The 27,854-nt window shown below is 45.3% G+C and overlaps 1 protein-coding gene across 7 annotated transcripts in view; it reads right to left on the bottom strand.

The window, feature by feature from the left end:
• The window catches only part of RUNX2 (RUNX family transcription factor 2), a 316,982-nt gene that overhangs the window by 220,998 nt on the left and 68,130 nt on the right, over window positions 1-27,854 (bottom strand). For 6 of the 7 annotated variants that reach the window (XM_084754833.1, XM_084754828.1, XM_084754829.1 and 3 more), the window contains exons 3-5: window positions 20,099-20,460; window positions 10,265-10,421; window positions 2,868-2,972 (exon numbers count right to left, since the gene is read on the bottom strand). In XM_084754833.1, coding sequence (XP_084610959.1) covers window positions 2,868-2,972; window positions 10,265-10,421; window positions 20,099-20,460 — 624 coding nt within the window. Of the gene's footprint in view, window positions 1-2,867; window positions 2,973-10,264; window positions 10,422-20,098; window positions 20,491-27,854 lie in introns of those variants that run through there. The other variant, XM_084754834.1, reaches the window with a different exon arrangement.

Below are 27,854 nucleotides of genomic sequence, written 5' to 3'. Positions count from 1 at the left end.
ATAAAACTAGCCAGTTTGCAATCTAGAGAAAAGACATAGGCTACATCTGGCCCACCACTTGTTTTTATAAAGTTTGGGGTTTTAATATATATATTATATATAGTGTATGTGTGTGTGCCTACATAAGTGCATATGGACCACGTGCATTCAGGGTTACAAAAACCATAAGGGTTTGGGTCCCCTGAAACTGGAGTTACAGGCAGTTCTGAGTCACCTAATGTGAGTGTTGAGAACCAAACCAAGGTCCTTTACAAGAGCAGTAAGCACTCTAAATTGATAAGCCATCTCTCTGGCCCTGTAAATAAAGTTTTATTTAAATACAGCTGTGACCACTTGTTTGTGTATTGGCTTAGACTGCTTTTACAGTAAAATGGCAAAGTTGAGTCCTTGTGACAGACAGCCAAGAGCAGGGTAAAAGGACAGAACCCAGCAGTTTCCATGTTGTAGAGTTAACCAGTTACTGCTACCAGATACATCCCTACACTCAGGCAAGTGACCATCCAGCGGTGGGGAAATGCCATTACATTTTCAGATAGTATTAATTTTATAAGAAATGCTACAAGGACAGGGGGTCTACCACTGCTTGATCTGTGTCTGCTTCCAACCCTCCCTCTGGACTACCAAAAGTAGGAACTCAGGTTGCACGTACAGCATGCATCCTCGATTCTGAGTCCTCACAGCCTCCAGGGCACTTGTCTGTCTTCACAGGCCAGTAGAACTATCAGCTAGTTCATCCTGCCCAAAATAAGTCTCTTTGAAATGTGATCCTGCCATCCACACTGGAATCAGAAGTCGTGGTCCCAAAGTCATCTTCCTGCTCAGCTTTTGCCATCTCTTTTAGAATAGGGGTCATCAACCCATCCCTGCTTCTCCCCTTACCCTCAGGTCAGAAGCACCCATCTCCACTATAAGTATACATACCTCAGACACACACACACACACACACACACACACACACACACACACACACCACACACACCACATACCCTCAGACAGACAGACACACAATACATACCTTCAGACTGACACACACAACACATACCTGCAGTCAGACACACTACATACCCTCAGACAGACAGACAGACACACACACACCCACAACACATACCCTCAGACAGACACACTACATACCCCCCCCACACACACAACACATACCTTCAAACATAGACAGACACACATAGACACACACATACACGCACAAAACACATACCCCCAGACAGACAGGCATGTGTGTGTGCACGCATACACACACAGCACATACCCTCAGACAGACAGACACACACTACATACCCTCAGACTGACACACACAACACATATCCTCAGTCAGACATACTACATACCCTCAGACAGACGTACAATAATGGTTTTTCTGTGTGCTGAGGAAATCAGCTGGGATGATCAGGAACCAGCATTTTTCAAAGGCAAATATTAATGGTGCTGAATAAATATTAAAAGGCTATTGTGCCACTTTATACATCAGGGAGATGGGGCTGCCTCTTCAGCAACTCAGGGGCTTGTCAGGTAAATGGGTGGAAGATGCTTTGCCTCAGAAGGCGATCAGCTATGATTTATGGCAGTCCAGAAAAGACATCCCCAGTCTGCTCTCTTCACCTGTGCTACATGACCTCTGTTCCTTGAGACAGAAGATTTGAAAACACACACACACACACACACACACACACACACACACACACACACGAACCAAAGCAACTAGTAGGACATTCCCAAACTGAACAGAAACAAAACCTCAAAGAAACCTTCCTTGTTCAGGAAACCTTCCTTGTTCATGCAAGTGGTCAGCCTTTGTGACACAGACAGGAGCACAAGGCATGGTGGCGGGGTGAGGGGCCTGGGGCACTGTAGGATCCCTTTGCTAAAAGATGTGCCTCATGGGCAAAGGAAAGACCCTTTAGGCTTCTTACTTCAGAAAGAAAGAGTTCATCCTCACTGTCTGGGATGGGGTATCATCGTAGATCAAAGGCTTCTATGGCTGCCCCATCCTAAGCCAAGTTTACCTTCCTAATGGCAAGGCCTACAACTCCAATGCGTTCAGCCAGCAAACGCAGAGCTTTCTATGATACTCCATCAATGTATGTTAATGCTGCTATGCCAAGCTCACTCAAATCACTGTGTGTGGCAGGAGCATGGGGTGAAAGTCAATCAGGTCTGATCCAGAGTCGGGAAGAGACTAAATATTGGCCCAGACAGTAAGATCCTCACCTACAGCTGACTACTGGATAAAGCTTTGCAATAGACACAGAAAGCAAGGTGGGCTTAAAGCTATTTTGTATCTCTTGTTAAAGGAACTGTCTAGAGCAGTTACTAGAAAATGACCAAACAACAGTGTTGCAACAATGAAGCAAGTTATCATTTGCAAATAAATTCTTTGTAATTAAGCCCTGTGCTCTTTATAAAGGGAACTGAGTGGGCGAGCTAACAACAAAAAAAAAAGCATGCATTTTTGGGCCATGGGAAACACATACAAATGCTTTTTGACTAAGCTTTAAAATTTTAAATTTATAATTTGCTTCCTCAGCCTAGTAGGGCTTTTTGGCCCTGCCCACTGCATAGAATACATGAGCAGAGTTTCCTAGGTAAACATTATCATGACTAAATTAGCTATCTGCTTGTTCCCCAAAGTTATAAACCCTTAAGCAATTCTGTGGGAAAGGTTAAGCTATAATGTTATTTTCTATTAGCTGTAAAGTTCTATTAACTGCCCTTCCCTTTAAAAAAAATTGCAAAAAAATATGACAAAGTTTACAAAGGCCATATGTGGTGACAGTGGTACTAACTCCTTCAGAATAAATTCTTCACGGCTCTCCACAAACACTATTACCATTTTCAACAGAAAGGCCAGTACTTACTTCTTGGTTCCCGGGGACCGTCCACTGTCACTTTAATAGCTCTGTGGTAAGTGGCCACTTGGGGAGGATTTGTGAAGACTGTTATGGTCAAGGTGAAACTCTTGCCTGCAGAGAAAAGAGGGCAAACACAGTAACTACAAATGGCTGGTATTGATGACTCTACAATAGTATAGATGTCCAAATGTCACCAAAGCGTCTCTGAAGCAGCAACCAATCAGAAGTGGTTCCTGTAAACCAGGAATCCTCTGATGGCCACTGGAGAGCACCTCTAAACTTGCTCCTGATGAAGATCAGCAGCTTTCTTGAGGTTCTATGCAAGAAGCCTCCAGTTCCCCCTTGGTAGTGGAAACAAGACCCGGAGCCATGTGGAGAGGCATCTCTGCCTTTCCGTTTTCTCCAGCATCAGGAACACAGCCCAGCATGAAGGCAGACAAGTTAGGAGGGGTGTCTTTAGCATCAGGTCATGACCCCTTGAAAGAACAATAGTAAATCATTATTGGTGACCTTATTTACTTCACATGGCCTTAGCATTGAGTGAACTGCAATAGGATGAAAGAGGGAAACTGTTATGGGAATCATTTCAACGGGAGCCCATGTCTCCTGCCCAGACCTTCAGACGACTGTGGTACAAGATTTCATCACAGAACAGTTTTTCTCCTCCCAGCTCACCCCTCCCCTAGCATACATCTCATCGCTAAATCTTGACGGAACGCCCTATAGTAACTTTTTTTTTTTTTTTTTTGCTAAACATGCATGACACCCCTCATTGTGAACATGAAGCTTTACTTTTTGATGAGTTTTGATGAGACGTTCTGCAATGCCATAACTCCCCCCCCCCCCCTCGGATGCTTCACATTAATGAGCTAAAAGTGATGAATAATGGTGTGGAGGCAGGGAAAAGTGTGGTAACAGATCTGAATGTCTGCTTTTTCCAGAAGATGCTGGCCTCTGTTCTACAGACCCACTGACAGTTGTAATCAGTTAGATTTGCAATGGTTAGTCATGTCTGATAGTCAAAACTGCAAACTGTTACAAGACAGGAAAGGGTGGGCGTGAAACTGTGACTCAAGAAAACACCAGCAGGCCGAGCCAGGGTACTCGAGCGTCTGCCCCTGTAACAGATAAAAAGCTCCTTTTGTTTGGCTTTGTTTTTTTGGTCAGATTTCTCTCCCTTCTACTGAAAGCTGGGAGTATTAAATCAAAACACAAAGCTTAGACGATATGTAGCAATGTGAAGTTTAATGCAATCTTTTCATAGCTTAATATGGAACAGGTTACGCGCCAGGCTTAATGAAGAACAGGTCTTTGGCTGTCAAGTCTACTGAATGGCTTTTCTTTTCAAACCAGACCATGTAAGTTTCTAAAATCTGGTTAAGAATCACATCATTTGTTACTGTGTGTGTGTGTGTGTGTGTGTGTGTGTGTGTGTGTGTGTGTGTGTGTGTAGTCTTTAGACTCTGCCTTTCCATAGCTACAGGGGTTAAGAGGCAAAGGCAAGGCAGGAATGTGGGGAGGGGCTGCATTAAGACAGATGGACATTGATTAGCATCTCCGTAAGCTCCAGCTGCATCAACCACATCGTCTCATTTTTAGCCACCCCAGTTCACAGATAAGGAAGTCTTAGCCCAGAGAAGTTTAGTAATGTACCCAATGTCACACAAATTAATACATGAGGAAAAAAATCAGGAACTAAACGCAAATGTTTCTGACCTTACAGTAAACATTCTAGGCTAGAAACGTAACTCAGAGAAAGAGAAATATCACACATAGGGCCATGGGTTCGAGTCTCCCACACGGAAAAGAAGGAAGAAAAGGAAAGAAAAAGGACTGAGGAAGAGGAAGGAGAGGAGAGAGGGAGGGGAGAAAAAAGGAAAGGAAGAGAAGATGAAAGGAGAGGGGAGAAATGAGGGAAAGGGGGGAAATAAAATGAGTTTTTTTTTCCTATTTTGACATAGACTATTAAAAAAAAATAGGTAACTTACTTCTGAGTGTGTCCCACTCAGCTCTCTGTGCCCAGGAAATAAAAAATATAAATGGATGGATGTAATGGATGAATTTGTCTGTGTTTAAGTATCACTAATGCATCACATTGTAGTTACTACATACTAGATATTACATGGGTTTAAGTAATTTAATTCAGTACAGAACGGAGGATTTCTTGTAAACATTAACACCGGCCAGAAGAACTCTAAAGTAGTCCCAGAAAACTCAAAGTCAACAGAAACGGAGATCAAAAAGTTGAGTAGGAGGCCCAGATTAGGAACTAAAAACAATGGCCGAGTCTCTGGATTCAAAGTTAATTTTAATTAAGACATTTTAAAACCCTCTTCTGGGTGAGATGAGTGGCCGCAAACTTGGGATTACATCTCTAACAGTGGCTCCTAAGGCCGTGGCTGGAAAACAGCATCCCTGGTGCGCATATCAACACACCAGGGACGCCTATGGCTTGCTTTTCCTCTTTGTCTCTAAAAGACCCGCTAGCAATAATGCCCATGAATAAATACATCCTGGCTGGGTTTGGAGGTGTTTCTATCTTAAATCTTTACAACCTGCTTAGGGTAATAAGCTATCTATGCCCCTCCCAAAGTCACAGACACACATTTCATATGGAAAGAAAGCCAGATACAAAACTCACCCTTCAAGCATAGAGCATCAAAGCACTGGAGAGTTGGCTCAGTGTTTAAAAAGCACTTGTTGCAAAGGACCTGGGTTCAATTCTCAGCACCCACATGGAGGCTCACCACCTCCTCAGGCACCAGGCATGTATGTGGCACACAGATGTACGGGCAGGCAAAATACTCATACACACAAAATAAAACGAATCTTAAAAAAAATACAACTAACTAGATAAATAATAAAGCCTTGAAATTAAAAGCAAAGACAAAGGGGGAAAACTGCCTTAAAAGTGGTGGGACTGGGGGAGAAACTGCCACCTTCTCCATTGTCCAGAGTCAATTCCTAAAGCTCAAACTGTGCTTAAACAACGAAGGCCAAGTCCAAACAGGCTCTTTGCACTTCTGATTGGCCCTAGCCTCTGTATGCAGTGTTCAAGAAACTTCCAGAAACTCAGACCTGACCCACTAATTAGTTCATCTTACAAAAATAAAGCATTTCCTGAGTCAAGTGTTCATGTGCACATACATGATTGCCTTAGGTTAAAACAAAACGTTTTCCAAATTCTGCTTTCTAAGGAGATTAGTGGTGCAGGGGTCCAGGATTATACTTTTAATATATAACTTTATGTGACTGGGTGCTTTGCCTGCAGGTATGTCTGTCTTCCACCTGTATGCCTGGTGTCCTTGGAGGTCAGAAGAGGGCATCAGATCCCCCTGGAACTAGAGTGACAAATAGTTGTGAGCAGCCATGTGGGTGCAGGATTCAAGGCTAAGCCAGATCCTTTTGAAAAGCAGTGAGTGCCCTTAGCCACAGAGCCATCTCTCCAGCCCCCAGGATTACATTTTTAACAGTGGATCCAAGGGGTGTGGTGGAAAGTTGCCATCCATAGATGAGCCACTAATACAAGACTAATGACGATTTTTGTCTTTTTTTTTCCCTTTATTTTGGTTGCTTTTGTTTGTTTGTTTGTTTGATTTGGGGGGGGTTGTTTGTTTGCTTGTTTTTGAGACAGCCTTTCTTTGTGTATCTTTGGCTGTCCTGGACTCACTTTGTAGACCAGGCTGTCCTCGAACTCGCAGAGATCCTCCTGCCTCTGCCTCCCTGAATGCTGGGATTACAGGTGAGCGCCACCATGCTTGGCTCTAATGACATTTAAACAAATCTTCCGTGGGGTAGGAAGATAGCCCATATTCTGGTCCTCAGAACCCATGTTAATGAGCATGGAGATGTGTGCTTGTAATCCCAACACTGGAAAGCAAAGTGCAGCTGGACCATGGGGACTCCAGAGGCACCCAGTTTAGTTGACACCGTGAGCTACCTGAGAGACCATGTCTGGAAAAAAGAGAGACTGAATAAGACATCTCAACATGTACTACACATGCCAGAACACGCATGCGAACATACGCATAACCTCTGGCACACAGAATCCAAGCAAGCAAAGCTAATTATATCATCCACGTTTCAGCTAGGAGCTACTCCTGAGATACCACCCAAAGCCATGTCGTTTTGTGGATACATAGAGGGAACCATCCCTGAAGGACAATTGCAATTTAGCCTTAGAGGCTGCCAGGAAGAGCCACAGGGGGTAGACTGTAAGCAGGTTTGGGTACTAAATTGACAAAACACCATTCTCTGTGAGTTGTAAATGCTTTAAAAGAGTTGTAAATTAAAAGCAGCACACTTGATGTCAAAAGAGAGGAAACACACCAAAGGAGGAGGAGAGAGGAGGGAGGAGGAGGAGGAGGGAGGAGGAGGCAGAGGAGGAAGGAGGACAAGGAGGAGAGGTGGAGGAGGAGGAGGGAGAAGGAGGTGGAGGAGGCAGAGGAGGAGGGAGGAAGAGAAGGTGGAGGAGGAGGAGGAGGAAAAGGAGGGAGAAAGAGGCAGAGGAGGAGGAAGAGAAATGGTCAAAGTCACTTTAAACACTTCTGTGTAAACTATTAAGGAGAAAAAGAAAAGCGCCAGTTGCAAAGCATGACTTCAAGCTAGCCTCGCTGATGCTGTGCCTTACCAGGCAGGTTTGCGCGTAGTGGTCCTGCAGTGATCTAGGAAGCAAAAGTGAATGGAGACTGGGATTCTTTGTAAATCGAAGGGCAGCAATCTCAGAGAGTCTGTGTTTCCACATGTTCGAGAAGGTTAAAAGAGACATATTTTTTTTTGTTGATTTTTGTCTTTTCAAGACAGGGTTTCTCTGTGTAGCCTTGGCTGTCCTGAACTTGCTTTGTAGACCAGGCTGGCCTCGACTTACAGTGACCTGCCTGCCTCTGCATCCCGAGGGCTGGGATTAAAGGGGAGCGCCACCACGCCCCGGCAAGAGACATAACATCTATGACACTTGTTTTTTGTTTTGTTTTGTTTTGTTTTTTTCATTTCTTTTGAACACCCTCAAGGATACATTTTGTAAAAGTTGGGAGAGAAAACCCAGTGGATAGAGCACTCGGAGAAGACCTAGCCACAGAGATGCAGATGTATGAGAATCGAAGAGGAAGCAGGAGATGGTCTTGTAAAAAGCAGGTCAGGCTGGAGGGTTTCCTGCCTCTCTCCTCCTCTCTCTCTCTCTCTCTCTCTCTCTCTCTCTCTCTCTCTCTCTCTCTTAGTTTAATATTACTGTTTCCTCTCATTCAAAGTAATAAAGTAATATAAAATCTATTATTAGTAATAAATCAATTTTTTTCTCTCTCTCTCTCTTTCTCTCTCCACCCACCCCCTTCACCCCCCACCCCTGAGTCTGGAAGACAAGTCTGGACCAATTTCTCCATCCCGCCTCTGGCAGCAGACTGGATCACTTCAGATCCTCCACCACGTCCCGGCTGCTTCAAAGGAAAAATCCTACTTTCTTCAGTTAAGATCATAAGAAATATAAGGGGAGGGGGGGTCAGCTCTGTTTGGACATAATTACACTTCATCAAAAGAGGCTTCCTTCATCTTCCATGCGTGAAAAGTCTGCAAGCAGTTAAGTCTGTCTTTTTTTTTTTTTAATATAAAAATTGCTATTTGGGAAACCAGCCAAAACTCAGAAAGCCAATATAGTAAAACAGTGCACACCCTTTGTTTCCTTTTGAAGTTTCTTAAATAAATATGTTGAGGGTTTACAAAGTACACTATCACTCCACCATAGTTTCTAGTCAAATTGATCAGGGGGGGAAAAAAGGGTGATTTAGCATCTATATAACACAAAACTGCAATAAACAAAAACACAGGTTTAGATCTGTAAAATAAAATTAAGAGCAGCACCCTATCCTTTAAATACTAAAAATCACTGCTCTGGCTACAGTGATATAAAAAGAAAGACGCAATTTAGAGTGCACAGGTACATCGCCCTCCTTACAGCTAGAGGACACAAGTACCTTCTGTATTGGCTTTCTTTCTTTTTTTTCCCACCTCCCAGGAGGAAATAGGAGAAACCTGTAACTGTACTGTGACTCTGCAACAGTAACCAAGAAACAAACAAAGCCACAGACCAGCAGATGACAAAATGAGTTGGTGGCTGCGCACGCACCCTAATCTGTCAGTGGATAGAGGCTGTGTGCTCTCACCCTACTAATGAGGGACTACACAGCCTGCTGCATAGACCCAGCCCTTCGGTTTGGTCTGTCAGAGGCTCTGAGTCTCATTTTGGTTGAAACAACCTTTCAGTGACAGCATCTCATTAGCATGCATCCTTTTTTACTTAAGTTAAAAAGTACTTCTTGGCCCCATTCCTAGAAAGTAACTAAAACTACTCATCGGAAACAGCCTTGCTTAAATTTCCCTTATCAAGTTTTTACAATGGTAATAATTTGACATATGATCCAAACTAGAGAGTAATTATTAGACATGGTTTAGAATGGTGTTTCTCATTTCTGGATTCAAACCTAGGCTGCAGTGAACACATGAGATTCGTGGTTCCACCTCACCTCAGCTCTAAAATGGTCCTACTTTTTTTTTCTCTTCTTAGTATAATACTTAAAATGGAAATATTATGTCCAATAAATCACGTGACCATAATACTTCTGACAGGTGAACAGCCAGTAGAAGTCTCTCAGGAGAATAAGCAAATAAAAAAAACAAAGTATTGATCTCCTTAGAGGCTCCATCAAAAAAATAATAATAATTCCATTTCTGAAAGAGTGGTGAAAATCCTTTTAAAGATTATTTCCTGTTTTGTGATTCCACTAAATGTTCCTAATATCTTACTTTGGACTCAGATGACTAAAGACCATGTCTAAAGAAAACCACACACACCAAAAAAAAAAAAAAAAAAAAAAAAAAAAAAAAAAACTTAAAAATATTTTAATAGCTTCTTATTACCAGAATAATTGAACTCATTCACCGGCGACATCGCTAAGGGAAGACAGTGCTCCAGCTGTCCCCATTTCAACTCAGAGTCAAGCTGATACTGTTGGGAAATGTTTCCAAAGCAATCACTTTCCTTTCCCCATTGCCTTTCAGGCTACCCGAGTCACGTGACTCCTCGTAATTCCAAACTCGATCCTCCGAGCATTCTTTCTCCTACTGTACACGCTAACCCCCCATGAAATTAGGAGCTAGTTCTTCTGAAAACACTGTTTGACTCTTCAATATCATAAAACAAATGAAAAAGGGCCTAAATACTCAGGAAAACACTCAAGGGCATCTGGATTTATTTAAGCAAACCTCCGGTGGTTCTGTTTGAGTAAAAAGAAAAAAAAAGAGAGAGGGAGAGAGAGAGACGCTGACTTATTATATATAGATAGACAAGCCCGCTTGCATCAGCAAGCCTAGTGTGCTTACTCCGTGATCAGCATTAAAAATCAGAGACCTACCTCGTCCACTCCGGCCCACGAATCTCAGATCGTTGAACCTGGCTACTTGGTTTTTCATCACAGCAGAGGCGTTTCGGAGCTCGGCGGAGTAGTTTTCATCATTCCCAGCCATGACAGTAACCACAGTCCCATCTGGTACCTCTCCGAGGGCTACCACCTACAGAAGACAGGAAATACAGAAGGCACGGTGGCACATCAGAAGCACTTAAGTACCAAGAACACATGCTCATTGCAAATGATGCCTTATCAGGACCCAGTGCTGTGGCCCAGCGATGGCCGACCAGAAGGGAAGCATCTGTCTTTGGGTTACGACACCACTTCAAACACACTGATGTTTCAGGGTCCACCCATTTCGAAAGCAAGCTAAATCCGCTTTTATTTATTGTTCGGTTCTTCATAGGATACATGTACGTTTTTATTAAATCCCCATGTTAGGCTGTCTGCAGGAATTATACTTCAGAACAAAGGCTGACGCCCCATCTGCGGATAGCACCGTACATATTAAGGCATCTCCTGTCTACAGCCCCAAGAGCCCTGAGATGTGGGCTCAAGTCAGATCTTGAGCTAAAAACACAGGAGTATTCGGGAGGATACAGCTCATCGGGTAAAGTGCTTGCTATGGGAACATGAGGACCCTAGTTTAGATCCTCAGCACCCATGGGGAAAGTTGGGGCAAGGCAGCTTGTAGGCAACCCCACTTTTAGCAGGTGATTGTAGGGGGCTTGCCAGCCATCCACCTCCACCTACTCTGCAAGCTCTAGGCTCAATTAGAGGCCCTGACCTGAAACCTAAGGTGGAGGGCAGAAGAGATAGCTCCCTTTCTACCAAGTTTGATGACTTGAGTTCCGTTCCGGGAACCTACATGATCAGAGAGGATCAATGGAGGCAAGTTGTCCTCTGACCCCCATACGAACACCGTGGTGTGTACATAAAGGCATACATAAATGTAAAGCTAAAACAAGGTGGAGAGCAACTGAGGAAGGTGTGCTAATGCCAACCTCTGGCATACACATGTACACACACACACACACACACACACAGAGAGAGAGAGAGAGAGAGAGAGAGAGAGAGAGAGAGAGAGAGAGAGAGAGAATCTAATTAGCTCTGTGGAAAAGGACTTTAGGGCCAAACTCCTAGTCCTGGCTGAAATACTGGACACAGATGGGGGAGGGACACTGAATTGTCACCTTTTGATGACTCTGCATATGTGCTGCATACCTTCTCTGCTGTGGGACCCAGTGGAATGGTCAAAGCTAGCAAGAGAGTAAATTTTGAGTACAGAAGAAAGGCCTACACAAGGATGGAAATGAGTAGTACAGTCGAGAAATATACCCTGTGCTGAGGAGACAGCTCGGTTCATAAAATGCTTGCCTTGCAAGCATGTGGTCCAGAGTTTGACCACTAGAAGTCTTGTTAAAAAAAAAAAAAAAGACGTGTTGTGGCATATATACTTATAATCGCAGCAGTGGGGAAGCAGCAAAGGGAAGATTAGGGTTGATCATCCAGCCATTTTACCTTAGTCAGCAGTACTAGGACTGACAGGAGAGACAAAAACAAACAAACAAACAAACACCACCAAAACCCTACGACACCTACTATTGACCTCTGACTTCCAAATGCACATGTATGCATAAACATCTGCATATAAATGACCATGCACTTGTACGCATAAGCCTGTTCTATTTTGTCTGCCTTGTTGGAATGCCACATTTGTCCCTGCAGACATTAACAGTTAATCTGAACCTTATCAACTAAGGCAGGATGCCGGATGATTCGGCCCTGGGACTAAGGACACACGCAGGACCATCCCATGCCAGGTTAGCTGTGTGCCTTGGGTTAACATGCAACCTCGCTGAGAGAATGCTGCCGCCCACGGGGAACCGTCCCTGCCACACATAAAGCGTTCTGTGCTCAGTCCACTACTGAGACCCTGCTTCCTGGTGACAGTCCCTTCCTATCCAGGAACTCCCAGGACAGGACGGTCTGCAGAGCCTCTTCCCCTTTCTTTATCTAGAGCCCAGAGATTTTGTGGTAGCTTGGCAAGGCCTCCAGCTAAAGCCTCTGCTCTGGCACAGCAGGCACCTCCATGCACTCATCTATCTGACAAGCACCCCACCTTTTCTTTCCCCCATTTCTGCTTTTCTTCTCTCGCTTGTCAGAATCTCCGTGTAACAAATCTAGGTATCCCTGAGCATGCTTGGGATGCATTCCTCCTTAAAGTGTATTTCTTGTACCTTGATAAACAGATACTGTATTTTAAGGCTGAAGTGTCTCTGTCTGTGACCCCTACCCTCAAAGTGCCTCCCTCCGCCCCCTTATATCCTTTCTCCCAGCTAGGAAAACAATCAAACAGAATAAAGCCTTGCCAAGACTTTTTTTTTTTTGTCACTCTTACTTGACTCTTAGGGTATTTCTCAGTTTCTTCAACTTTGTACCCTGTTAAGTTCATAATCAAAAAGCTTTCCTTAAACTGTAGGACTCACATCCCCAGTGCCCCACTGTATCCAGTCAGTCTCACTTTTGCTCCATATAGATTAGTGGTTAATACCTCTTTTTTACTAAATTAACATTTAAGGAATAACCTTCATTTCATGTTTACATATCCCAACTATCAAAATAGTGTCTGGCATAATAAGAGGTGTTGGATGATTTGTGTGTGTGTGTGTGTGTGTGTGTGTGTGTGTGTGTGTGTGTGTGTTTGGTTTTTTGAGACAGGGTTTATCTGTTGTAGCCTTGCCTGTCCTAGACTCACTTTGTAGACCCAACTGGCCCTGAACTCACAGCATTTTTTTTTCATCAGAGCTAGAAAGATAGCTCAGTGGATAAAGCGCTATCTAGGTAAGCATGGGGGCTGACATCAAGGCCTCAGAGCCTATGTAAAGGCCAGACACAAAAAGATGCAGGCCTGACATCTGAAATACCAACACCCTTACTGGGAGGTGGGGGAGGGGTGGGCTTGTGAGTCATTTAGCCTGGTACCCAGCAGCAGACTGTGAAGAGGCTGTCTCCAACAAGGTAGAAGACTTGGACCAGCATCTGAAGCTGTTCTCTGACCACTACACACATGGCATGGCACTCCATAGTCTCACATGCACACATACACACACATTATAAGTGAGGGGGGAAATATGTGTGCTTGGGTGTATGTGTATGGGCTGTGCATATGTGTGTGCATGTTTATGCCTGTGTGCCTGTATGTATGCATGTGTATGTGTAGGTCTGTATGTCCATGTGCCTGTCTGTGTGTGTGCATGTGTGTGTATGTGTGTGCATGCGTGCACATGCGCTCGCATGCGTGTGTCTATAAAACAAGTAAATGCAAGAGTGCCATAAAAAGCATTGTTCTTAGCAGCCAACAGCTTTGTGGGCTACCAGCTAACATGCTGAAGGAGCCAGTACAGGATGAGTCAGCACCCCTCGCCAACAGTGTCCTTACAGCGGCAGAGCGGCATTGCCTTCTCAACTTGAAAAGTCTCCTGGGTTAAAAGTCCCTTGAGAACAAGACTTCCTCTCTGTCACCTTGGTCTAGTAACTCGGGTGGAGCAGGACGGGTTGGGGGTGGGGTGAGGGGGCTGCTAAAACAAGTGCTATGCTCCTGAAGGAGCGGCCGTTTCTCTGATACCAAAAATGTGCACACTTGGAAATACAGAAATAATTGGCTATGTCTGACCGTATTCATCTGAATGAATATGAAGATTTTTTTTTTTACATTCAGCAGATTATATTTTAACACCTGCTGCCTGGCTTTCTATCAAAAAAATTAGTACTAATAAAGATGAAAGAAAGTTATAGTATTTTAAACAAGACTATATTCACTAACAAGCAAGAGGCTCCACTTTTCCCCCATTCTTCCTACCTAGTCTATGTGCCTTATAGCACCCACTTCAGCTCTAAGAACCACGGTTTTCCATATAAATTGGAAGGAGTGTTACAAAGCTGTGGAATGCAGAAGGCGCCACATAAGTGCAGAGTGTCATTACAGTTATCTTGGGTTTGGTAAGATAAGGACATTCGGGGAGGTGACATTTCCTAGTCTGCTGCTATGTACAGGCTGTAGTGGCAAGCATCCTTTCTGAGTGCCACCAAGTACGCGAGTCTTCACTTCATGGCCTCAAATGTTCTGCAGTGTTGCCGGAAGATAAAGGATTGCTCCTTGTGAGTGTCACCCCAGATGTGCAGTATTTCATAAAATAATAATGATGATGATGAAATGTGCCTTAATTTAAAGGTTTTCAAGAGCCTGGGACATTATTATTTTACTACATATTTTTAACATATTGGCCTTTTTTTAAAATAAAAGAGAACAAAAATTGATTCAATAAGGGAAAATGTGGAAGAAAAGATTCCTATTTATGAACTACATAAATGCACTTTACCAAAGCCGTGTGATAATGATCATGTTAACTAAGGGTGCGCTTTACATATCATACTTAGCAAAACAGATGGTTGTGTGTATCGTCTATGAAGCTTAGACCTGAGCCTGGAGAACATGCCAACACACACAGTGACCATCTTTCTGCCAAGGCTCAACTCTAGTCCAATGACTAAAATATACTGTGTTTTCTACTGTTCACTCGACCAGCCCAGACTCACCAATGTTTTTTCTGAGGAGGGGGTGGTGTATGTCTTGGGAGGGGGGGTACTGTATTTAACTTTATATCAGTCAGAAGGATAATTACATGTTTGAGGCTTTTAAAGTAGATGTCTGAAGCTTGAAAGTTTCCTTTGAATATTCTCAACCATATTTATATAGAAGAAAACCAAAGGATGAAGAAATTTTTACACATTTCATCTGTACTGAACCCAAGGAATGGAAAAACATTTTAAGGGTAAAAAGAACAATAAAAAAAAAATCAATCTTTAACAGCCTAGGCAGAAACATGAACTGAAATTTCCCTCATGCTACCCAATGAAATGTACTGTTCTGCAATGAATAATTCGTGATGAAATCATAATAATTATATTTCTAGGTGTTCTTAAAATATAACAATTACAAAGTGGAGAAAAGTATGAGACAGACAGAAGTGACTTTCTGTTCTGGCATCCCAGAATTGAGAAAGAATTTCCTTTCTTTAGCACACTCCACTGTAACCAACACTTAAGCCACTCAATATGTAGCGTGTACAAAATAAAGCTAAAGAGTATTTAACTCTCCTGATGTGAAAATGTTGTCTGAGACCCGTTATGACTAAATCTGGGCCCCACTCTGAACAGGGAGCCATAGCAAACATAGCTCAGACCCCTGTTCCTGTGGTCTTGCCATGCGGGAAGTTTAAAATTGGCCATGACATTTCCATGGACAGCAGTTTAGTCTAAGCTAATCAATTACTCTGACAGATTAACATTATTTTGGCATATTGCAAATGCAGTAAGATGAAATATAATTATATTCAAGATATGATCTGATCGTATCTTTCTTTGTAATGAAGAGAGAGGCAACTCAGTAATTGCAAGAAGCAAAAACAAAAGAAAACGCTTCCTTTTTATAATGTAGACTATAGAAAAATTTCAACAAATACTATAGTGTGGTTTTAGAACTTAATCCAGGAACACTTCCTCAAGTTAGAAAGAAAAAAAAAAGCCGATTGAATTCGGACAGAAAAATAAAGCAAATACAATATGCCATCTCAAAATTTTAAATGTATGTCCAACAAAAAATTGGACAAAACTTTCTCTAGTTTAAGAGGGCAGTCTACGCGGCACGAATCACAATGGCTCCGGGCATCTGACAGTGGGTACTCTAGAACTCTGCAAATACACAGCAGTGATGCCAAAGGATGAAATACAAAGATAACTACCATAGGTCCCCTCAAAGATAAGTTTTCCTAAAGTTCACAACATATACCATATATATATATATATATATATATATATATATATATATATATATATATATATATATCCTGTCTTCATACAACCTGATGTGCTATGACTGACATAACGGTGCAAGGGCAGTTTGTATTAGGCTTAAGAAAGATTTGACAAGCTTAATGACATCATCTCTTCTCAAGCTGGAACTGGGTGTTTTTTTTTTTAAAGATACAAGCAAAAATCTGATCATTAAACATTTAAGAGAGATTTAACTCACCAAAACCAACTATGTATAAGTTTCAAACTTGCTTTTAAAGAAAGAAAACCAGCTGGTAAGGCCAGATCATTCTCAGATAGAAACTGCATCATCATTTGAAAACTTCATCAACACTGAAAGATGTTATTAAAAGTAAAAAATCAACTATGAGTCTCTTCGGTCATATATATATACATACATACATACACACACACACACACACACACACACACACACTTTTGTTCTTTAACAGCACTAGGAAAAAACGTGGTATTGGTGAGTATACACGGCCTCGTGCTCTCTAACCTCAGACAGTGACACGGGCCTGCACCATATTGAGTTCTAAGACACACATTTGGATGTCAACACACTGTTTCACCCTGAAGCCATTTAAGGCCACTTAGTTAGGAGCCCTGGACCCCAGGCTTCACAGCAGAGATGCTCACAGGCCCCTGACTCAAAGGGTGCTGCTGGATGCAGGGTTGACACATGCTATACACTCTGGCTACCAGACCAACCATCACCTACTGAGCTGAGTGTGCAAGTTGCCCTGTTACTAGAATCACCTGTGGCAGAAGGAGCCTAGCATCTGAAAATAGTGGGCCTGACTATTTTAAGGTTTTAGTGAGCTACACCTGAAAGAAATGTTAAAAATATTTATTTCCATTTCCTTGACACCTGAAAGGACCGACTGTTTCAAAACTACGGAACTTTTGGTAAAAGTGCAATGGTTATACATGACTCTGTGTGATGACCACTAGCTCTTTTGTATTTTCTTTTACATGTCAAATGTAAATGAAATAAGAACTCTTTCAATGTCTCCAAATCATATTACATGAACAATACCTATAGATTCTGTACTTTTTTTTTTTTAATCCTGTGCTTTTTAATACAATCCACTGACAAGGTCATGTTGAAGCACTGCTTTAAATCATCAGATATCAAAACAGACTACTGAATTCAATTTCTGGCTGACTGCAGTCAACTTTGTGTCACAAACCTAAAGTTTAGGCTCAATAAATATTGTGCTGGTTTGAACACTTGATTTCGCAACAATTTTTTTTCCCTCTCAGTCAGGGTGGGGTGGTGTTTAAAAGGCATCTAGCTCTCTTCTTCCTACCTAACAATACCATAACTTATTTTGTACGTAGTTCTGGATATGACAGCCAAATTGCTGTCACCACTTTTGAAACGGGGACTTCTTCATATCAGTTCTTCAGAGCAGATGTATTTGATTATGTTGAGAGAGTGTACAAGAAGTCGGCTATACCGTGTTTTTATTCCCAAAGCAAGTTATCCTTAAGAGGCTATACTGTTATATCACTAAAATGAAAATTATAAAAGTTGCTGTCAAAATCTGAACCTCCAAATATCCATATTTTTTTAAGCAGAGAGATGAATCTATCACGGGTGAGTCTCCCATTACACAGGATGGAAAGAACACTGAGAACCAATCCCTAGGTTAACTCAATTTATTACACATTTAAATATCATAATATGCTCTACGTAATCAACAATCTGTTTGCTGGCTAAAGTAAGGGAAAACTGCACTCCGTGATTAGAAGGCTTAACAACAAAGAAAGAAAAAATTTTTTTTCAAAATAGGTTTACAAACCAGTTAGAAAATCCAGGTTCCAAATCCAAGAAAATTTCAAACTGAATTGCATTCCATCTTTAGACCCAAATCTTTTCCCTGCCGAATACTTGTGCTCAAAATCAATGCAGCATTTAAAATGAACAGTTCGAGACAGTTAGGTCCCAAGCATGTGCAGCACCAGAAAGTTCATAGAACATTAGGCATTAGATTAAATTAAATTAAATCTTTACACCTTAACTCGTGCTCTTGCACTATACAAAGTAACTGCTTGCTTATAATTTTTCCGTTTTCATTCAGGTTTGGTGAAAGATTTTTGTTTGGTTTTTGTTAAAATATTGTCTGCCCTCACAGAGGCTACTTCGAAAACTCTGGGCCCTTGGCTGATAAACATTGTAAAAGATACCTCTCATATGGAAATATTGTTTTCTACAATTTCACCTATATCTGACCTTTTCACGTTACAAGGAAGAAAACATCAATCTACAAAATGGATGCTCTCCTCGAAAAGGAGAACTGCGGACGGGTGCTTTTTTTTTTTTTTTTTTTTTAAGGACCACTGCTTGTTCCAACTACAAAATGAAACTTGCTATAGAATGCAGCGCACACCTCTTCCTTCCATAATAATCCATTCAGATTTCTGTTCAGATAGAAGACCTAAAGAGATAACTGCTCTAATTGACCTGGGCTCCTCTTGCTACTCCACCCACACATGAAATCTGAATTGCTGCGTGGGGTACCGGGTGATCAACAACTGGGAAATGCAAGGGGCCCGTGGGAGTTTGGCACTGGAGTCCAAGATGAAGGAATTGGCACAATTCCTCCCTTTTTTTTTTTCTTTCTTTACCCACCTCTCTCCCTTTCTTTCAAGACCAAATTTAACCTACTCTCCACAGATGCTGGGTCCCCGGCCCACGCTAGGGCTGGAGGTGCCCTTGGACTCATTTCTCTTCCTGGCTCACCCGTCTCCATCCCTAGCGTCTAGACCAACGAGAGTGGACAGCCATCCACCTAGCCCAGTCTTTTCTGGGGTGGGGTGGGGGGCTCCGCGCTACCATCACCATCTCGGATAGCTCCAAGAGCCCCAGACTGCATCATAGATATGGCCCGAAACTGGGGACCCGCACACCTTCAACCTGCAGGCGGCCGCCCCTGACTCCTACCGCAGTTGGTGCTGACAAGCTAACGGACGAACTCTGGCGGAGGAGGCCTTGGGGAGCATCTTGGAACCCAGACGAGAGCTATCTAACCACCGACCCTCCCAAGCACGAGGGACGTCAGTGGGTTCTGGCTCTTTCAAAGCAATAAAGTTTTCGCCTCCGTTTTCATTCTGGCCGCCCTAAATTGCTCCACAGGGTTCCTCTTCCTCCCAGGCAGAAGGGCCAGGCAGTAGGAAGCAGCCTAAACCTTGATCCCGCTCCGTGGACGCACACCCTAGCACTCGGGAATCCAGAGCCCTGAACCCCGCAGCTACCCGGCCTAGATAAAAGCCAAGACCCCGGCAGCCCCGCCTTCCTCCAAGTAACGGGAACAGGAGCCCGCCAAGGAGGGCGCGAATGTCCCACGTCCGTCCCCACTGTCCCGCACCCATCCCCAAGTTTGCTGAGCACCCTCAACCCACGCGCCGCCGCGGCTGGCTCCACATCCAGCCCCAGGCGCAAGCGTCTTCTGGCGCCGGCACCCCGCGGGCACCCGGCCCAAGCCCGGGAGCGACCGGCACTGCCAAAGGCACCTAATCCGGAAAAGGGACGCTTAGCCCAGTGTTGCAGCCTGCGCCTGGGGGTTGGGGGTGGGGAAGCGGGAAGGAGCGCACGGAATCCCGGAGAGGGAAGGCCAGGATGCCCGGGAGGAGCGCGGAGACCCGGGACACGGGGGGAAGGGGGCGGGGTGAAGCCAGTGGCTCGAAGCTCACAGTGGGCACCTCTGGGCGTCTGGGGCTAGTAGAGTGGGCAAGAACCATGCCTGGGAGACATGGAGGATGAACAAGCAAGGGAACATGGACTGAGGTGGTAGTGGGCACAGGTGAGAGGGGGTATGTAGACCAGGGCCACTTCGGGCCCCATGAGTCGGGACCACTAAGAGGGGAGTCTTGGAGGACACCCGTGGACACGGACACCACTGGCAGTCAGATTCCACCGGACTGGCCAGGGACTGAAGGTGGCTAGTCTCTTACCTTGAAGGCCACGGGCAGGGTCTTGTTGCACCGCCAGTGCGAGGGCAGCACGGAGCACAGGAAGTTGGGACTGTCGGTGCGGACCAGTTCGGCCGGGTGGTCGGCGATGATCTCCACCATGGTGCGGTTGTCGTGCGGTGGCCTCAACCGGGGCACTGCGGCCGCCGCTGCTGCTGCCGCCGCCGCCGCCGCCGCCGCGGCCGCCTCTTGCTGCTGCTGCTGTTGCTGCTGCTGTTGCTGTTGCTGCTGTTGTTGCTGCTGCTGCTGTTGCTGCTGCGCAGCCACCACCGGGCTCACGTCGCTCATCTTGCCGGGCTGCAGGCTGCTGGAGGGGGGGCTGAAGCGCCGGCTGGTGCTCGGATCTACGGGAATACGCATCACAACAGCCACAAGTTAGCGAAGTGGCCGGGGGAGGGGGAGGAGGGTGGAAATGGGGGGCGAGGAGGAGGAAATTGAGGGGGTGGAGGCGAGACAGGGGGGAAAGAGGATGGAGGTGACGGGACTGTGGAGGTGAGAAATCAAGTTCGAGGAAGCCGACTGCCGGGCGGAGTCTGATGGGGGGCCGGCGGCTGGCGACCAGACACAGTCGGGTTGGCGGGTGGGGACACCCGAGAGGAGCAGATCTCAACAGGAGGCTTGGGAGCCCCGGCGGTGGCAGCTGCGAGCGAACGCGGGGGCGTGTTTGGCCCAGCCGAGGAAAGGGACTTGAAGTTAGCAGCTTGCAATGGGGAGCCCCTTGGGGCACCGCGTCCTGGGTGCACTGGCGCCCCGCTCCCCGATCCAGTTCGGTAGAGAAGCCCGGCAAGTTCAGCAGTCCATCTAGGCGGTCCGTGTGGCCCTGCACTGCCCGCCACCGCCAAGCCCAGCGCGGCTGCCCAGCTTCTGGCGCCGCCGCCTGCCCGCTCCGCCTCCTCCTCCGAGGCCGCTGCGCGCTCCCCGCGCCGGCTGCGCGCTCCTAGTCCTCCCGCCGCCGCTCTTTCCTTTTCCCCGCTTCTCCTCTGGCCCTCTCACTAGCCGTCTCCCCGCAGCCACGTCCCTCCTGCTCTTTGCAAAGTGCCCCTGGCCCACTCGCGTTTCTGGGTGCTGGGAGGTAAGTTGGGCGGGGGGGAAGAGGATCTCGGGGCGACAGATCTGGAGCCTGCGGATCGCAGCCGCTGCCGCCGCCCGCCGGCCGCGAGAAGCGCCGGCACTCTGCGCTCCACCGGCCAAGCTGGAGGGAGGCGGTCCCCGACTAGGGCATAGCTGCCGGCTTCTTCGACTCCCCCTACACCCCCAGAACCAGGAACCCCTTCTTGATCTGACCACGCTGAAACTGAGAACCCGGAGAGCTGCAGGCTGCTCCTGCTGTCGTTATTTTTCGTAGTAACTTCAGGAGAGGAGGAAGGAAATTTTTTGAGTCTCCGCGTTGGCTTCCCAGCACTCTTCACCCTCCGCCCCCCAACCCCACCCCACCCTACATCGGCTGCGAGGGGCAGGTTTTTACGAGCTTCGGGGGTGGGTTTTCTTCTTTAGGTGACACCAAAAATGGGTGACAGGAGGGCTTGTCAAAATAGTTTTAGAAACTTGAGTGGATGTCGCGACACTTTTTTCTTATATATTCGTTCTTGTCGTTCCTGGAGAATAGGGATGGGTTGCCTTTTTTTTTTAACAATTGAAAAAAATGACAGCTCAATAATTAAAATAAGTTGTAAGTTTCAAAAAACGCTTCTTGGGGGAGGGGAATAAACAGCGGTTATCCATGAATTTTCAGTCGCTTATTAAGTCCAGTCTTCCTCTCAGACTAAGTCTAATGTCTTACTTAACTTTCTTCCTCGCCGCAGCCCCCTTGGGTGAGTAGGGGTTAAAAATAAAAAGTTTTTTTAAGCTTCAGTAATTATTTATTTATGTATTTGTTTCCCGGCGTGGGGGGAAGAAAATGCGATTTTGGAATCCCCAAAAGGTTGTGGTCGAGAGATGAAGGAGTGCGGAAAAAAGGCGGCAGTTTTTACCTAAAATGTGGTTTTTGGAGGCTGGGATTTCTAATGATTAGGTTTTTGTGGTTTATATAGACACGACTCAAGCTAAGGCGATCATTACGCTGATGGGAGTCAGAAGCACGTGGGTGTCTCCGACCAGCCTCAAATTCTGAACCTTCAAAACAAATCAAACAACGTGCGTTGCCCACAGAAGCCGGGAAATCCGCTGGAGGCTGCTTCATCCCCAGAACCAGGCAGGAGCCACATCGGGCCGGTTCACCTCACGCGCGATGTTCTGTTAATGTGCCTTGCTTAGCTGATTGTTTTATAACTCCCAAAGCTTCCAAATAGAATCATTACCAAAGTCCTAACGAGGTAGTTCACAACGTCGTGATTTCGTGAAATCCATGAAAACTTAAGAGTTCTCGCGTTAGAGAACTGAGAAAAGAGGGATAGCTAGGTAGCCTATCTCTCACCTCCTATATTATTAAAAGCTTTCCACATAGCCATTAATTGGTGCTTTTATGCTGGATGCAAGCGCCCTCCCCCCCCCTCGCCCCAAGTGCTGCAAGAGACCTGTCAGGACCCTCCCTATTGTTTTTCTAAAGGGTAGCTGCTACTTTCTGAACCCGCACGCCCACAGGGCTCCCCGGGAGGTAGAAGGTAGCCGAGGGCTCAAAAGATGTTCTTTGTGCCTCTAAGGGACCCATGAGCCTGGCGGGTACAAGATAAGCGTGGATCTCTGTGCTCTGGTGGCTTAGGAACCTGTTTCCAGTGCCTGCGAGGTGCGCAGCCGGCTGAGGGATGGGCGTGACTGCGTGCCCTCTCGGAGCCATAGGGATGAAACCCGGGAACAACCACCTTGCCCTTCCTTTCTGCCTGCCCTTTCTGCTTCCTCTGCGTGTGCCCTCCTTGTCGTTGTTTCCCTGTCTCCGGCTTGCTCTTTCCCGATTCTTCCCCCAATCCTCCCCTCAGACCTCCCTGAGCCTCTCCCTCTCTGCCACCGCCGCCTGCTCCTCCACGCCACGGAAAAGCAACTCTACTCCACCCACTCCCCACCGTACTCCTTGCGGCGGCGGGTGATCTCTGTACCCCTAGCGCTCGGCCAGTTAGCTCAACATACACTACAGGTGCAGCGAGGTGCAGAGCTGTCTCCTAAGGGTATTACTTTTAATTATCATTTTGATCACAGGGGAGAGCTCTAACCCTGAGTACTGCCAGCCAGCTTAGAAAAGGAAGGCAGCCTTCCTTCCCCATCTGAGAGAGAAGTGCACGCATACCTACCTTCCTTAAATACTCACACATGTGACATCATGACACAATTACATGCATGCCCCACCTGCCTTTAGTGGGACTGCTTTTTTTTTTTTTTTTTTTTTTTTTTTTTTTTTTTTTTGCGGGGAGGAGGGAGAGGCACATCCAACAGAAATGGCTTGTTTTTGTTGCTCCTCTTTTTTAAGTGTCTAGGGACTAGAGAAGACAGGAGGGCTCACAGGAAATGAATTGTGTCTGTAGTCAAAGAGAGAGAGAAAGTCATTGGCAGGCGATATTTTCGGCTGCCTCCGAGGAAACCCATATAACTGGGAACTTCCAGAAACAGACAGACCCTGAGAAGACTGGGGAACTGTTTGGTCCTTGTTTCAAATAGGGGCTCTCGGAGTGCGGAGTGGGGATTTTTCCAACAAGAAATTCTAGAATCGTTTGAATATAAGGTATCCTATCTTGGGGACTTTTCCTTTCCCACCACCGCTGTTTAGTTACTACAACCACCACCACCACCTCTTTTTTTTTTTTTTAACTTGATGTATAATGAAACATGCAGGCCTCAATGGATGGGGATCTTAAGGGCAATTTATTCAATGGTGAGGTTATTTATTTTAATTAATCATATCTGGTAGCTCAGCTGGGCATCCCCCATCCATTAAACATTTCAGTAGAACTACTGTAAGGAGCTCTTGGAAGTTCCCAGTCTTGGATCCCCTAAAATATCCTACAGTTATTTATAACGTGGAAATGAAATTTTCCACTGAATGCCCTAACAACGGCTCAGGTATCTGGCACAGTGAATTTCACAGTCCGCTTTCAAAAAAACACTCTCTCGCAGAGCACTCACACTCTCAGCTGGAACTGACGGAGCCTGGAACTGGTCAGGTCTTGGCTCTGAGCACCAAACTTCAAGTAGGAAACATTTCCACAGCCCCTTCACCCAAACTTCCCCTAGTAGTAAAAGCACCAGGCACGAACTTGAGGCTTTTGTATATGTCCTTTTTGCTGCTGTGAAATGCTGGCTCTCACTCCTTGGCTTAGAGTTTCTTCTACATGAAAATATTCTAAGCGAGGGCCGACTGAGAACACACCTCATTTGGTAAGTGTTTTCTGCTTTCTGCAGGAGCATGAGGTCCTGAATGCCTAACCACCCCCCCCCCCCAAAAAAAATCAGAATGTGACGATGTGTTTGAAATCTTGTACTGGGAAGGCAAGACGGGTTAATCCCTGGGACTTGCTGGCTAGACAGCCTTGCCTACTCAAGGGGCCTCAGGCCAGTGAAAGCCTGTCCCAAAAGACAAAGTGGACTCCTACCTGTGAGAAATCATACTTGGAAGTTGACCTCTGGCTTTACAAGTAGGTATGTACCCACACATACAGCCTACACACACACACACACACACACACACACACACACACACACACACTTCTAAAAAAGAAAAATCACCCCCCACTGGATTCCTCTTCAGAAATATCCTATTCAGTTGTATGTTACAGTACTAAAAAATTACATTTTTCCCTGAAGATTACTCTGAAAGGTACACGCATAGCCCCTCCTCCGTGTCCTTTAATGTTTAGTATAACTGTTTAGTGGCAATACCTGACAATTTTAACTCTCCAAAGACTTTTTTTTTCTTGCCAGAGAACTGAATTCTTAAACCAGGAACAGAATTCAGCCTTCTTTCTCTTTGTTTTTCCATCCTAATTCCTTCTCCATTACTTTACGTTCTTCCCCCAAAAGCCCCCCCCCCCCCGCCCCATGATAAAATGTGACGTTTCTGTAAAATCTTAAAATACCTTTCAAAGGACCAGCTAATAAAGTAGGGTGGCCAGTGGAGAATATGGTGAGGACATGAGTGGGGGAGGGGCGGGAGGTTGGAAGCAGAAAGATCTCTGGAAACTTCTCTTTGGCCTTTCATTGCATGAGGTTAGCCTGGAGAGTCAGCACTGCCACAGACCAACAGTCACCACATCAGTGCTAGGGACTAAATCTGGCCTCATGACTCTTTTTGAATGACCTACACACCATGCCATGGTGGTCATGTGACTGTGTATGCATGTTCACACATTCATGGGTGCACCCTGTGGGGCGCATGTGAGTGGATTTGCAAGCAGAGGCCTTAGGTTGATGTTGGGGAGTCACCTTGGATTGCTCTCAGACTCACTAGCCGACTTGATCTGGGGACTCCCCACTCTTTGGAATCTAAACTCAGATCCTCTCTCTTGCACGGCAAGGACTTTTTAAACATTCTTACGTATTCGGTTTACATGTTTGGGTGTTTTGTCTGCATATGCGTCCTGAGACACCTGAGTGCTTGGTGCGCTCCAAAGCTGGAAGAGAGTGTTGGGCCGGCCTCTGGGGCAACTGGCCTTACAGATGGTGTGAGCTGACATGTAGGTGTGTGGAATCAGACCCACAGTCCTCTGGAAGAGGAGACAGTCTTCTCAACTGCTGAGTCATCTTCCCAGGCAATGGTAAGCATTTTAACCACTGAGCCACCTTCCCCACACAGGTTCGTTTCATTCGTGGCTTCTTCACAAGGAACACAAACGAACACGCCCAGAACCTTCTGGTTTACAGTGTGTTCACAAGTTCCGTACACTCTTTCAGGAGAGCTTGAGAACTCCCACGATCCCAAGGCCTTCTGACATGTTTTTCCATTTTAATTTTTAGACAGTTAAATGCTGTCTGATTTGTTTCAAGCTCAGTAAATTTTTCCTGTTGTCAGTGGACCTATAACAATTTGCATGGCTGTAAAAAGAGATGAAATGTTTGTAGCGGAGGGCTTAGCGTCATAAACCTTTCCTTGCTGTTCTAGTTAACATTCCCATGGGTCATTTTCAGGCACTCATAAGACTACAGTGTTGTCGTAAAAAGGGTGATGCTTGCCATATGATCCTTCAGAAGTGCATTTATGGAGCTCCTATGTAATCAGTATGCCCTTAGAGGGGAGATATATACATACATACATATATAATATATATATATATATATTTTTTTTTTAACTAAAATACTGCCTTTCTAAATAATCTCCTAGTTACCTGAAGACCAAGATTCTAAAAATTAGTCTTAGTTCATTTTCCAGAGTTAGGAGGAATGAACTTAACTTTCCTTAATTATTTCTCTGGTATTTAGGTGTTGACTATTGGTCCGTGGCAGTGGCAGTGATCGGTGGTGGGATGTTCTACATAAAAAGTTTATGGGGCTCTGTGATGAAACATCTGAGAACCCCTAAAATTAAAGATTTCCTGTAGGAATCCAATAATCTTATCAAATGCTCTCCTCTTACCCAAACCACACCGAAGAAGGTGCTATTCAATTCTAATTTCTCTGCCCACAGTGCCAAGGCCCCACTTTAGACCGAGGAGAGGCCACCATGTGCCGTGCCCCTTCAGTCAGAGAAAAGGAGGCAATGACATCCATGGGTCCAAATGGCAAAGTACAGATGTCACTGTTTCCACCATGTCAGAAAGGTCAGTTGTAATGAGAGGTGGGAAAACAGGTTAGAAAAGCAAACTGAGTGTGGGGACTGGAGCTCTTTGCGACAGCTGACCCCTACTGTCCACAGAGTCCTTTACTACTCTTAGGGCTTCGTGTCTGCAGCTCTCACCCTCAGAAACGGCCTGTGGTGTTTCCCCCTAAGCTTCCTTGGGCTAGACTTTGCTTTAAAAAAAAAAAAAAAAGAACGGCCCTCAATCATTCCTACCTAGCTATGATCAAGTCCCATCAACAGTGGTCCCTTCATCTCCTCCAACGGTTAGTGATTGTCCTGACATATCTTTTTAAAGGCCAGATTGGGACTGGGCAAATGTTCAAATGGCTCCCAGAAGCCAGCTGTGATGTTTCCATTTGTGAGTCAATTAAAATACAGTAATTTTACTTTTTTTTTTTAATGAGCTGACCTTTCCCCCCGTCATATTACTATCAGTGCTTCTTCTTCTTACCAGGGTTAATGTTTTCCCCTCCGTGTTTCAGTTATCAACTCTCTGCCTCTTGGCTCCAAGTTCACCCATTTTAACCGGTTGTGTGGAAAGGGACGTGAGCACGTGAGCCAGTTCTCCTTACCAGCTGCTATTGCTATCCATCAGCAGTGGGTAAGGAAGAGACATTGCAGGAAGGAAGAAGTTTTGTTCTGGTTCTCTCGGGTCTACAACAAGTTTCTACAGTGTAACACACGTACTGGCTCTAGGCCCTGCCTCTTGCAGTGTACACACAACACACACATACACACACACACACACACACACACACACACACACACACACACACGAGAGGGGGGGGCAGATTACTTCAGACCCAAGTGCTACAGGAAAGCCATCTTGTCCAGTTTTCCAGTTCTGGGAGCAAGCAGTGCATATCACCCAACAGCAGTTAGCACAAGCAGCCCCACCCCCACCCCACACATGTAGACCCTGCCCTCTGGCTGCTCATAACAGTGTCCCTTTAAGGAACAGTTTTGTCCAGACACCTGTGGACAGCCTTCGTGCCTTCCAGTATTCTGAACTATGAGTGGTCTGGGTCTTAGCTCTGCATG

This window comes from Acomys minous (assembly GCF_964271855.1).
Source record: "Acomys minous genome assembly, chromosome: 13".
Lineage (NCBI taxonomy): Eukaryota > Metazoa > Chordata > Mammalia > Rodentia > Muridae > Acomys > Acomys minous.
This window is presented reverse-complemented; position numbering and strand designations above follow the sequence as displayed.